Source organism: Diorhabda carinulata, chromosome 5, assembly GCF_026250575.1.
Source record: "Diorhabda carinulata isolate Delta chromosome 5, icDioCari1.1, whole genome shotgun sequence".
NCBI classification, from domain to species: domain Eukaryota; kingdom Metazoa; phylum Arthropoda; class Insecta; order Coleoptera; family Chrysomelidae; genus Diorhabda; species Diorhabda carinulata.
The window spans coordinates 14,724,414-14,738,783 of NC_079464.1; the positions used below are offsets into that span (position 1 = coordinate 14,724,414).

Here is a 14,370-nt window from a genome sequence, read left to right on the forward strand (position 1 = left end):
CAAAATGCAAAAACAACTTTTGTCTGTAATTCTTGAACGGACAACCCTGTATTTAACTTCGAATTTCGCATTTGGAAACTCTTTTATGTCAGTGTATCGACAACGTTAGATTGAATGTAATGTGTTATACGGGGTATTTCAAAAGTTGTAACCAATATTGTTGATAAATCTAACACCTTGTATAATTAAAAAAATTTACCAAAATTGCAATTATCTATTGAAATAATAGTTTTATAAGTAGTGCCAAAATTAATAAAAAAAATCGATTTAGTTAATATTCGCTAACTCAAAATATAAATACCATTTTTTTTATATTTTTTTTCAATTGATTGCCATGCGAATTTAAAATCTTGTTGTAGCAGTATTTTGTTAAAGATTTAAAAATTTTATGAAAATGATTATTTTACGTTGTATATTCGTTAAATCTGATACAGGATGAGTCAAAATGAAAAACAACTTTTGTCGGTATTTCTTGAACGGACCACCCTGTATTTAATTTCGCATATAGAAACTCTTTTGGTCGGCTTACTGTAGTTGAACGCCAAATAACTGTTTTAGAGGCTGCGTCTCTAGATAATAAGCTTGATATTTAGTAACCTCACGAATTGAAAACAAAATAATTCAATACAAAGAATCAACATTTGCGATATGCACCTTAAACGAAATGAAACTGAACCTTTCCTGAAAAGAATCATCACTGGTGAGAAAACATGGATCCTGTACGGTAACATAGTTCGAAAACGATCAAGGATCAAACACAATGAATCAGCACAAACCAAATCGAAAGATGAAAAACAAGTGTCAGGAGTTTTTTTGAACACATCCCCCATACATCCCTGATCTAGCACCATCTGACTTTTACAAACGACGATGACCTCCAATCTCACCTGGTTCAGCGGAATCATGAAGCTAAACTAAAGATGACGAAAGATCATTACGCAAATTGGAAATATAATTGATTAAAAACTATTCTTTGTTAAAAAAAATTAATTTTATTTTATACTACAAAACCGAAATTACTTTGTCGCAACCAAATATATTTAAACGCATTAAAAAATAAATTTAAAACGATGATTATGAATTAGGACAACCTTTATATCACGCCCCGTTATCGTAATCAGATTGATAAATAATATCGCGTCAAATATTGATCGATAAAATATAAAATAAAAGCTAATAAAGTATCTTACGTAGATAAAAAGATAAGGAATAATTTCTAGAAAAAAGTATTTAATGACACCCAATTACCTTCATTATTAAATCTACCTACGCTCAAGTTACGTGCAGGGCCAACGCGCTAGTGAAATTATTTAAAGAAAGTTGGAAATTTAAATTTTACAGTTCGCTTTTATTCCGCTTGGTAAACATCGCTATCTAGTGGAGAAATCCGACAATCGCACCTGTTTTACCACTCTTACCTGGCTCGCAGGTGAGTGGGGAGATTCTCGGTTGCATTACGTCACGTGACAGTGAGTTTTAACATAAAAAAACTAGTATAACCGCACCTTCCGTCCTCCCTCAACGTCCTCGTAGAAAAAAAATGCATAATAAACGGTCTTTTCGTTATTAATAAACGGAATTTATTTAATTACTCATATAGTTTCAAAATCGATTTTTGTTTGTAATATGACGAAACGAAATTAACGCTGCGAAGAATGCAAGTATTTCGAAACGAAATTACGAGGCATCGTTTGTGTTCAAATATCTGTGATTCGTTAAAAGACTAATATTTTTATAATAAAAAGTGACATGGTAGTGATTCAATATGTGTGATTTTAAAAGGACTTCCTTGTCCTTATTAGCTTTGTTGTCTATCGTAAAATTCGTTTACTTACAAGAAAGTAACGAAGAATCTGGTGACAGTTCTGGGAAAACTTTAACCGAGCATTCAGGCGGGACGATATTTAATAAATTCACTTTTTCTAAATCGCTAAGTCCGTATAGGTTAAGAAATGATATCATAGTTGATTATCAAGCTGAATTAGTGATTGAACCTGGTGTTACGATAAAAGTTGATCCTCAAGTTGGGATTACAGTTCGAGGAATCTTAACAGCAGAGGTAAATATTTTAAGGTTAATATTGAGTGTTTTTTTAAGTGAAAGTTTGTATATATTATGAGAAAATGTTTCTTTGTTTCAAGAAATGTATCACGAATTTATAAAAAAATAAAAATTATTCGCTTTTACTATTCTTTACTAAAAACAAGAACAGTTAATTTAAAAAATCGTTTCGATAAAACTTCATCTTCAATGGGAAATGAGATGAGAATTTAGTGTGGTTACTAATAGTCCCGTCATTTTAGGTTTTATCTGCGGAATAAATCCTAGTGAGCTGAATTTTTGTATAAACCTTTATTAAGGAGTTGTAATGAAATTGTGAAAAATCAATATCGTTCCGGATAAAAAAGTTATAAAGGTAAAAGGTCACGAAAAAAAGTTTCACGCAAATATCTCGTGATTATTGTTCGCAGTTATTATAAAAATTGATCCTAGTAGAATTATCTACAAAAAAATCTGTTGCATTGTTAAATCAACCGTTTTCGCGATGAAAAAGCAATTATACCATGACGATGCACTCGTTTCTTTACCACCAACGACAAGAATGCAAAGCGCATTTTTTTACTATACCCCGTACGCATAATCCATGAAATTCTTATTTAAAAATAGATAATTTTCTATTAGATTACAAAAATACAAAAAAAAACAAAAATTAACTTCAATATATATCTTTTACTTATTCATTATCGATATCTTCAGTTTCTTTATTAGTAATAATTGCTGACAAATCGTCGAGGGACCTAATTTCTAAATTCCCATCATATGCTGACCCTGTGTTTAAGCACGTCAATGTTTATAAACTTTAACACCTCAATCCAATTTTTTTGCATCCACATTTGCCGCCACAAAGTTGGTGTTCAGTAGATCATCGGATGCTGGTGATAAATTGTTATTGACTGTAGTATATCATTTTTTTTAACTTCCAATCAAACTGTTCTGGATCAAATTATCTTCATAACCGGGTTTTTAACTGTACTTTGTCTTGTTACAGTATCTGTAATGATTATTCTGAGTTTGAAGCACCGAATATTGCTAGTGGAAAATGTATTCCAGCTTCAACAACATTATCTCGAGTATTTTTTCCAAAAAGTATACAAAGCGCTACTTCTTACAAACTCAAATCAAAATAGAAATCAGAGAATGCACTGTTTAAACTTTAAACTTTAAACGTATATTTAACTGCTTTTTTCCAGTTTTCAGGTTTCATATTATATATAGCCAATTTTGTAAACCTTTTTTCAACCACTTAGTTCTGGGTAATTTTTCTAAAAATCTCGAGGGATAACTTGCAGTTTTAAAATTCTACTATACACGAGCGCACAAGAAAATTAGATCTGCTGAAGTGTGTCCTAGAGATGGACGAACTTTTTAATAATTATTATCATTAAGACAAAACGAAAAATCATCAGCAACATCTAAGATTTTCCAAGATGAACAAATGTTGATGCACTCTTTTATATAGTCTATGCGCTCGATGCACGCATTCCCTCATAAAAATCATATGGATTTGCCAATGGCAGCGCCACCTTTGTGTGAGTCACACGAATTATTGAATAATATCATACTAAAAATATGCTACATCGTGTTTGTGATAAGTGGTAGTAATATGATTTAAATATCTTTAATAAATTGCTTTATAATAACTATTTGGTTTTAATAGAATGTTATTTTTAGAGACAATCTGTATATACTAATAGAAACTTCTTAATTTCCTTTTAACGATTCAAATATAATTAAAAATTTTTTCATTTATTTTGTATAAAGTTATTAATTTGACAATTACATTAAAGAAAGTGAAATCATTTACGAGCTTTCCAAAATTATTAAGTTTCAACATTCAAAAAGTTCAAAGTCTATTGCGGGATTCCACTGTATATTGAAAAATTTATCGTAACTAGGTTAAAAAAGGATCAGCCCCCGTATATACTTTTTGATTATAGCTGCTCGTATGAACAAGAAACCAAACAACGTTCTCATTATTGGCCGGTATACACAGCAACGATAAAACTGCGCAAAATAACTGCACAGCTCATTTGCGCAGTTTTACCAAACGTATGTACAAAAATCGGCGTAGATTTTTTGGTTGGTGCTAGCCATCGGAGCAAAGCTCAAAATCTATTCGATAAATCGTTGTCGATCGCGTTGGGCTAATCATTCAGTTCGTTCGCAAGACTTGGTGTAGGCGGAAGCGTCCACGGCAACGATGAAACTTCTCAACCGAACTGCACAGTTCATTTGCGCAGTTTTATCAAACGTCTGTATAAAAATTGGCGTAGATTTTTTGGTTGGTGCTAGCCATCGGAGCAAAGCTCAAAATCTATTCGATAAATCGTTGTCGATCGCGTTGGGCTAATCATTCAGTTCGTTCACAAGACTTGGTGTAGGCGGAAGCGTCCGCGCTGGTTAAAACATATTGCTATTGTAACGGAATTCTCAAGTTATTGGAAGAGTTTATCCAGTGTTATAAAAATGAAGTCCTTAAAATCCAGATTTTATGTTCTAGTTTGTGGTACTTCGACTTCATGAATTTTTTATAATGAAGACTTACCAAGGCGATCTATATCTTACCTTTAAGTAATCTTTCTAAACTAGAACTTTGTATAAAGTATCAGGAATTATTTGACTGAGAACTGATATCAACGTGAAAAACTTTATACATTAGTACGAGCGACCTCCGAGTTGCAGACAATCTTTTATGACAACTTTTTGCTTTTATCATCAGGGTATTGCTGATCTTGGGTGTTGCAGATTTTCTGCGGCTTCCCTACAACCTGGTGAACCGGTTCTCCTGCCAAATGGCCGACGATAATACCTCAAAAAATGAAATAAAAAAATCCATACCGAGAAGATCAAAATCGACCTTTAAAAATAGTTAGGCAAACACAACCCCACGTAACAACCACAACCCCAGCCTTGCAGAGGAGCTATTCCTACATCAGGGCATACTTCAACAAACAAGCCAGTCTAGCGCAAGCGCTTCATCGTCTTCCATCACGAATGACGTGTTTTTCTTCAGTTTCTTCCGAGAATTGACGATCGACGCAGATATCGTAGATTCAATAAACTGCGCAAATGAACTGTGCAGTTTTTTCGTTGCCGTGTATACCGGCCATAACAGTTAGACGATGTTTATAAAATATTTCATTCGAGAACTCATTTTTAATACATAGTATGTTATATACTTTTGTTTATTTTTAGGAAAATTATTTCACAACTTCAATTAAAAATTAGGCTAAATTGATAAGATTTGACATCTTTGTTGTTATATTTACATTCCTTTTGATAAGGAGAATCTGTTTCTGTAACAGGTACATAGTTCTTGTCAATAGATTATTTATTGAACATTATCATTTGTTTGTTTAATTATTGCTAAAATAAATATATTACACGTTGTGGTATCAATGTCACTAAGTAGATAATTTTTTTTATATTTTGTATTTCATACTAACCTATGACAAATAAATAAAATATCTTGGGATAGTTGAAAAAATTCATTGTCTATAAAGTAATATGTTTATTTATAAATCAATAATTCAATTACTTTTGCGCAATTAATAGTATCAATGAACAAACAACATGAGTTTTTTTGTACTTCTGTACAGGACGATTTGACTAAAGAAGACACTCCATTATTGTTATTATGATGGATGAAATATCTCGACGACTAGTTTCGATTAGAACTTTCTTTTTATCTAAAAGATTTTTCAATTGCGGTTTCTTTAAATATCCATTCTTACTATCAAGGTCATCTAATTCTTTATCTTTTTTCTTTTTTTTTTTTAATTTTTCTTCATAACGGCTTCTTGAATTCTTAACTGACTGAATCAGACTATTCGATGTTTCAATATTTTCAATGTTAACATTTCTCAATTTATCATAAATTAATCTTTGGGCGAATCTAATTGAAGATTTTCAATTAAGCAGTTTTTATTAATAGAAAATCCTCGTTCAAGAGATTAGTTCCCACGAAAAAATGTAAGAATAATTTTTATGTATTTGGTCAATTCTTTAAAATCATCTAGCGTAGCCATATTATTATCTAACCACAAACAATTCAATTTTTTATCATCAAACTTAAAATAATTTAGGATTTCATCTTCTGCATAACTTCTTGTATTTAATCAGCGTCTACCTCGCTTATCCAATCATTTTCGATTAACATATCAAACGAAATTGCTCCAATATCTAAATTTTGTGCAACATTTGGATCAAAACAAGAAATTCCTTTCACTAATTTGTAGTTTACTGGAGATCGTTCAAGTAATTTTTTACTCAAAGTATTATATGCTTGACGACAATCTTTTTTTTAAATTCTAGAACATCACGTTCTTTAATGTTTTTGCATTCGTTTATAGATTTTTTAGTCGCACATCCAATGTTTATGTCATTATAAAAAATCAAATTTTCAGATTTTTTAAATCTATAGATTTTATATTCGTAGATTCAAGAAGGATCGCTGATAGAACCTTTTTTTAATTAACCATCCAACAACTTGAATATCCAAAAAGTTATAAGCATCATATTCTTTCTCACTTTTGTGAGGTTAAGTTGCTCAATGATCAGCTGGTATTTTTTACGCACACATTTCCGAAAGATAAAACATATGGTACTGAATAGTACAATAAAAAGTACGCTAGATGGTGTGACAATCGCATGCGTGCCAATTTTTCAATCTCATTCGAAGGAAACGAAAAAATTCTAGTAGTTTTCCAGATTTTTAGGAAAATTCATTCACTTCTCCCTGACTTTTCCAGTAAATTGAAAATATCCTGACGTTTCCAGGTTTTTCAGGTTTTCCAGTTTTGTGGCCACCATGACGTTATCAGTTAATTTGTAAACATGGAAAAACATTGGTCATGGTTTTGTGATACAATACGACTTGCGAAGACCAGCATCGCAGTGGTCGACCAAATGAGGTGTCATGAAGATGTTTTCAACGAGTGTTTGGCAAAGAACAATAAAAACCATGGACTGAAATGGAGAAATAGCGTCGTTAACATAAAAATATCATTGGAAGAACTGAAGCTACGTTTAAGTCATGATGAAAACAACTGTGGCATGCACTGACTACAAACATATCCGAAATCGTGAATAGAATAGGACCAGATGGATTCGAACAAATAGAATCAAGTGAAATTCAGGAATTGGTTGAATCGCAAGATAAAACCGATTTGAAGGGAAGGTTAAATTCACAGGCCATTGAAGAAGAGGTTTCAACAACTGATAGTAACGTCAAATTTAATTTGAAAAATCTTGATTTAGGAGCTTTTAAAAACTGTCAACCAAGAGAAAATTACAAAATTCTTCAAACCATTGTCTAAGCCTTCAGATGATTGATCAAAATGTGCAAGAACTTCAAAGAAGGCAAAGCACATTCCATCTGCAGACAAGATCATGGCGTCGGTTTTTTGGGATGCGCGTGGGATAATTTTAAAAGGGAAAAACTATCATCCGCAAGTATTATGCAAACTTATTGCAACATTTGAGCGAAAAAATCAAGCAAAACTGGCCGCATTTGGCTAAGAAGAAAGTGTTGTTTCATCAAGACAATTAAATTTGCACTCTGTTTGCTAGATTTAGCCCCCTCGAATTATTTTCTGTTCCCGAACTTTAAAAAAATTTGCAATTAACATCTATTTTGAGTAGCTTGATTCTTATTATAAAAATGGTATTGAACTTAATGAACATTGCTGAAAAAAGGGTATGGAGCTAAAAGGAGATTACGTTGAAAAATTTTTCGTAAAAACGTTTTTGTCGCATTAAAGGCGATCAGAATGTTTTATTCATTAATTCACGTAAATGAATACGTTAAAAATATTCAGTACAACATTGAATCTTCAACTTTACGGTAACTGTAACTAGGAAAATGAATCTTGTCACTAGAATTCACCGCCCCTAAATTCTAATTAATTAACTTGGTTTTTTGTTTCAAAGTCGATGAGGAATTTAAAGTAAAAATTGAGTAAAATTCGTTGTTATGGTGTCAAAACAACGTAATTAACTTATATTTTGTGGGTAAAAGGCTTAAAATGCCATGTCTTTGGAGGAGAACTCGTCCTAATACTATTGACCCCCCTTTTGTCAAGACCCTGGATCCGCCAGTAGTTGAACTTAATCAGAACCAAACATAAAAAGTCAGACTTATAATTTGTGTCGAGTTGTTAATAATCTCATTTAAAACATTTTATTTTTGTGTTATTTTTAAAGATTTTTTTATTTGTTATGTATCTAACGTTCTTTCAACTTCCTTCAAATAACTATTTTACGGTTCACTCACCCCAAGGGTTTGGATTGGTTGATGCACCTGCTGTAGATATTCTAACCTACCTGCTTTGCGTTTATCAGGTGATTCAACACAATAGGAATTTCGACTTATTAGAAGTGTTTGAAAGGATGTACGGTAGACGAAGTATTATTTGAAGAATGTTCATATAACTATCAGCTGTTTAAGTGTTGAATTAAATTAAATATTCAGTACAATTGCATGTTTAAGTTTCCACGTGGAGAATTATTACTCCCACTGAAGATTCCCGCTTGTTTTATAGTCCAGTTTCTCTCCTGACCCACGAAAATTAATTAGTTCTCAGGGTAAGCGATATATTTTGGTTTAAATTTTCAAAATTCTGAATTTTGCAAATAACTAATAAAATAATGAGAAAACTTAAGCATACATTTTGTAGCTGAGCTGGTAAAAGTTGGTAAAACCTTCGGTTTCCCTTCAAAAATTTGAAAACTGGCCAAGAGCCTCAAAACGACATTTTTTTCTTAAATCTTTTTGCGATTTTCGAGGGTTTGGTTGTTTTTATTATTTTTATCGCGATTTCTTGACGCGTCTGATGTAAATATTCATAGCAAGTCTCAAGTCGTGAAATAAGGCTTTACTATAAAATGTGGTTAGGATAGAAGTTTAGTTAAGTGGACAGGCATGCTGGAGAACAAGAAGCTATAAACTATATATTTATTATTTAATGATGGATTAAACAATGTTAAACCGTGATCTTGATATTAAGCCAACTAAATTTGACTCTGTAGAGCCTCATTCACAAAATTGATCAGCAAATAGGAACTTTGGCTTTGCTTTTCAATGTGTTATTTCGATTTTCAAACTATTAAATGGCGAACCCTAAAATTGGGAAGTTTCCTCTCGAACCTTTGACCTTGAAGAGTGTTTTATTTCCAATTTTTAGCATATTTGAATATGGTTTCCGGGGTTCTCATTGTATGAACGCTTATAATCTGACTCTCCATTTCTCTAATGTTTTACTGCAACCTTTATGAGTATTGAGAAGTTTTGAGGCCTTCCAACAAAACGAATCTGATTCCTGCTAACTTGAGGGAAGAAGAATTTTTTGAAGGAGAGACAAGTCCTGCAGGAGAAGACAGTGAAAACACTCTGACTAGCACGAAATTCCTCCTCAATCCTTACATTTGAAAAATTTGCTTGAAACTGTTTCCCAACTTCAATAAAAGTCTCAATATCAACGTCAAATAGTTAATATCATCGTATTTGCGCTTGTGCACGTTGGAGATTAAGCAGTAGATGGCAAACACCTCACACTCACCTATCTCTCCTAAGTTTTAATATGGTGTACATGCCCATGGTCGTTTCTTGGTCGGCAATAGATGCAATTCCTTTCCTCAGTTAGTTGTACAATAGGCAGCATTCCTGCAATTATCATGGAGACTTCTTTCGAGATCGTGATGCACTCAATCAGTATATCTTGTGTGTTTCTTTGATTTGTAGGGCATGGGTCCATAGGGCAATGCCATATTTGATGACCGAGGTAACTACACATCATTTCGAGAGCTTTTTCGTGTTGCTTGTGTCCTCCTATATCGGAAACCAGATTTGACAAGGTCGCTCTTACCGCTGATGCTTTAGTGGCGACCGAGATGTAATACTGTGACACGTGCAATGAGATCTTTTCGACTTTCTTCCTGCTAATCTTCAAAATCGCTTTGTGCTCTGCTAACTCTAACATTAAAGAGGTTTAGCAGAGTTTCCAATTGTACAACGAGAGCGTTGTGATTGGCGAAAACCAATTTTGGTAGTTTCAGCTAGAGCAATACGTCTTACATTTTTTTCAGGGAAGTAGCCGTAGTATCAAGTCTTGGGAGACCTGTCAATACTCGTGACTAGGACTATAGCCTCAAGGATTGAAAGACCTTGCTTCCATATATCCGTGGATTAAGCGCTCCAGAACCTTGTCTAGCATGTAGAATGAACGATATGATGAGGATCCTTTCAGTGACTTGTTATCTTTGAGTGAAAGAACCATCAGGGAAGATCGCGTTCTGCAGGTACTTGCTGTACATTTCCGATGGTGCTTCTATGGGTTCCTTAAGTACCACATTGGGAATATAATCTAGTCGTGGGGTCTTCAAGTTTCCCATCTATCTGACTGACTTTAGTAGTTCTTTTATGGTGCGTGTGTGTGAGCGTGTGAGATGTACGAGATATCAGAGTTGTTTTTCTTTAACTTTTGCCTCAAAAAAGTTGGGTGGGTTGTTATTTAAGGGATTGAAAAAATTTCAGTATGTAAAATGTATTCAGGTGTTTCAGCGTTTTTACTTTTGAAAATCCAATTTAAAATTTATCTTATTGTGAACTGTGGACAACTCTGTATAATGAATAAAATCTTTATCACAACCTACGCGAGTATTACAAAATACGTCATCTGCACATGTCCAATTAACCTTTTGATTACCGTCATTTAAGTCATCATTTTCTTTATATCGTTCAATGACATTAATAAAATATAACAATTGACAAAAATTCTCAGTTAAATAAAAACAAATTCAAAGGGCAAACATTCAATTTTCTCATTTGTTCCAATGAGACTTCATAAATTCATCCAAACGCTATTTTTTAATAATTAGGGCTTCTCAGCCCTTACTATACAAAGTAAACTTACTTGGATTTTTTTTCTTTTGTCTTAATAATCAAGAACTCGAAGGATTTGATGGTTTTAATTAGAGAATAATTATCTGAAAATGAAAGAAACCAAATGCTGCTTGATGTCTAATTCAAACTATAATTTTCATTTGAAGAAAATAAAGATTAATAAAAAAAATTAAAAAAATCTTTGGAAGATGATATAACTCCAGGACCGTCAATCTGTTTAATATGCCTCACGACGATTTACCATTTGCTAAAAAAAATAATATCTTTTTAAGTATCAACACATTAGAATGAAACAAGAGTCATTTAGTAGCGCCCACAAGCTAATTCAGAAGTCGATGTATCTGACAAGTCACCTAAGGATTCAAGAATCAATAAAACTAGAAAGGATATACCAGGTAAAGGCTCAAATGCATCAGATGATTGGCGCAGACATCCCATTCGAAGTGGTTGTCAACGAACGCCAATTATTAATAAAATAAACATCTCACTGGTATACAGATGGTTCGAAGCTAGCACTAAGCGATGGATTAGAAATTTTTGGACCTATACTACTAGGAAAAACATTCAGTACATACTAGACAGCCTTGTCAAGACAACTGCAGATTTTCCTAGCAATTATTCCATCCAAATATTTCACTACCTCGTTGGAAGATAGTTAAATGTAAAAACCCCAGAAGAATAGCCTCCTTTGGGAGTAGTCTTAAGTATTCTGGAAACATAAGTCTGGTTACACAAATATATTCTTTTAATTTTTCGAACGCGTGTCAATCAATCGCTTTATTTGAACGTATACGGGTAGTAAATAATAATTTTTGATATTTTGCATAAACTTTTTGGATGCTCCCTATATAAACAGCCTGCTTTACGGTTGTATATTCTACTGGTTTACGGTAAATTTTCTTACGATTGAAAATGAGAATGTTTTCAAGAAAAATACGTCACAGAATGACTAATGTATAAAATTATTAACAAATGAATCATCGTACTTTGATAAATGAAACACGTTTACGAGAAAATCAATATTTAAGTAATTTATAACACGTTTTCTAAAGTGTACCTAATTAAAACAAAAATGGATAAGCATGATACATAAATGGTTTATTACGAATGTAGTTGAGATGTTTTGTGAGATATACCTAATAGGATGTAATTGAATAAAAAAATAACCAGTTTCCATTGAGAATAAATTTCTATTTATAACTAATTTTATATACTATTGATACAGATGTTTAAAATTTTCTGATTTGAGGCAAATACGACCATAGGGGTGGATTAATGTACATGATGATATGTAATGCCTTTTGTAACCATTATTTCAGTTTTTCCGCGTCTTAATACTAACAAACATACGATGTTTGGCTATTAAATAACGACACTGCATGCCTAGAGGGCGCCCTAGACGGGTAGGTTGAAAAACGAGTATAAATCTTGTCTATACACGTCCCAAATTTCTCTTTAAACTGAAAAAAACTCGGACCGAACAATTTATAGTTGCAAGAGGCATATGGGGACAATTCTCTTGAATTGTTTCAACAGTGACCAAAATCAAACAAATTGTGCGTGCAGATCGTCGAATGAGCATCCGGATGATTGCTGAAGCTGTAAACGCCGGTAAAGAAACGGTTAGAAAAGTTTTACACGAGGAATAACACATCTGACCAAGACCTAAAAGCTCTTGCGTCTGCTCAGATTACAGGAATTCGCGTAGTTTCATCGCAAATGTAGGTTAACAAGGTCTATTAGGCCTCCTCCTCTCTCTTTTCGGGATAATAGTGGTTTTTCAATCATTGTTCTTGTTAACATACTTTCTAGCTCTGTTTTTGTTCACTTCAAGAGAGTAAGTTGAAAACAAGCATGGTATATGTGTTGCCTGCATGTATTGATCATGGATTCTTGCTTTTGCCTGCTCCTGGTCCAATGAAATTCCCGGTATCTATATGATATCGATATCGATACCTTTATCGATGTGAATGGTCTTGCACTTACACAGTATTAACTTATTTATATCAATGGAGAATCGATGTGTAACAACAATCAAAATTATTGATTCGACGCTCATTAGCTGCGTACAACTTGATGTCATCCATGTAGAAAAGATGAAATATGATAGAGTTGGTGTTTCTATTAGCTTTGATGTCAAAATCATTGAGCATGGCGAATAGACTGAACTACAATAGGCTCAAGAAGTATATTCCCTTAGAAATGGGGAAGGAAGGAAGGTTGTACTATGTAAATCTACAAGATCTCCAAAATTCAGGAATGATTACATGATCAAACGCTTTCTTGTAATCTACGAAAGCAGTATGTATATTCCGGTGCTGTTTCTGTGCTTGTGTGCATCCTTTGCGATATCTTCATGTCATTTTCCTCAACGTACCTATAAATTCTATTATCGAGAAAAGCTGTAATTATCATTTATACAGTAGGAAGGCACGTTATAGGTCTGTATTGGATGGGGTTATCTGTCTGAAAGCAAGTAAATGGAGCCCAATGCTAGAACCAGCATTCTGGACGTGCAGGGTCTAGGGCACGGCGCCGGTTGCTGACGATTACCACGTATTTGGTCAGTTTCTCCTAGTGTTTTTTAAGAATGTTGTTCTACGCCGATAAACACTGAATTGATTCCTCTAGCAACCACCAGGTCAGGTCTGTTATTCATCACCTGTTTATCTCTGATAATGAACCTATCGAGAAGTTTCTACGGCTGTTTCTTGTAGTACGGTGTACAGGTATTGAGAAGACCGAACTTGATGGCCAATTAGTATAATGAATTAGAAAAAATATAATAAATAAACTATGGCGAAAATAAATTAGTCACATAACCGAATTTGATAAAGTTACTCATTCTCATTATGGAATTTATCATTGTAATTAGCATGCAAACATTGTTTACATAATGAAAAGTAGATACTAGAAATATAACTTTAATTATTTTAATTTATATATCTTTTTACATATGTTTAGTGATACGATATCATTTTAAAACTAATTACAAAACAAAGTCATTCGTGCATGAAAGTATCTGGTAATTTAATTTGAAATTATAACAATAGGGATGAAAATTAAGATTCGAATAAATGGATTTGCAACCCTTATTTACAAAGGAAAGGCAAATCAATACATACCTACATGAAAGATGAAACTACACTGAGTTTTAGATAGATATTAGAATATTTCTATTTTGCATGAAAGTGTATTACGAAGATGGTCCCAGAAGTATCTAGTCTGACCTAGAGATGGCGGTAGAATCTATACATCATATGATTCAAGTTTGAAGACGTCACGTTGTTTAATATTTGTTGGGCGGCCATCTATATTGAAAATTAATCATCGTTATCCAATTTGAAAGGTATTAGCCCAACCAATATCGAAGCTGAACTAGATTCTTCTCTGGGTGAGACTGCTCC

General features: G+C 33.1%; 1 protein-coding gene across 1 annotated transcript in view; it reads left to right on the top strand.

Moving 5' to 3' along the window:
* The first annotated feature begins 1,279 nt into the window (after positions 1–1,279).
* Positions 1,280–14,370, top strand: part of LOC130893737 (protein bark beetle) — a 49,124-nt gene continuing 36,033 nt past the window's right edge. The window contains exon 1 of the mRNA XM_057800072.1: positions 1,280–2,059. Within this exon, the coding sequence (XP_057656055.1) occupies positions 1,766–2,059 (294 nt within the window). The 5' untranslated portion in view covers positions 1,280–1,765. The remainder of the gene's footprint in view (positions 2,060–14,370) is intronic.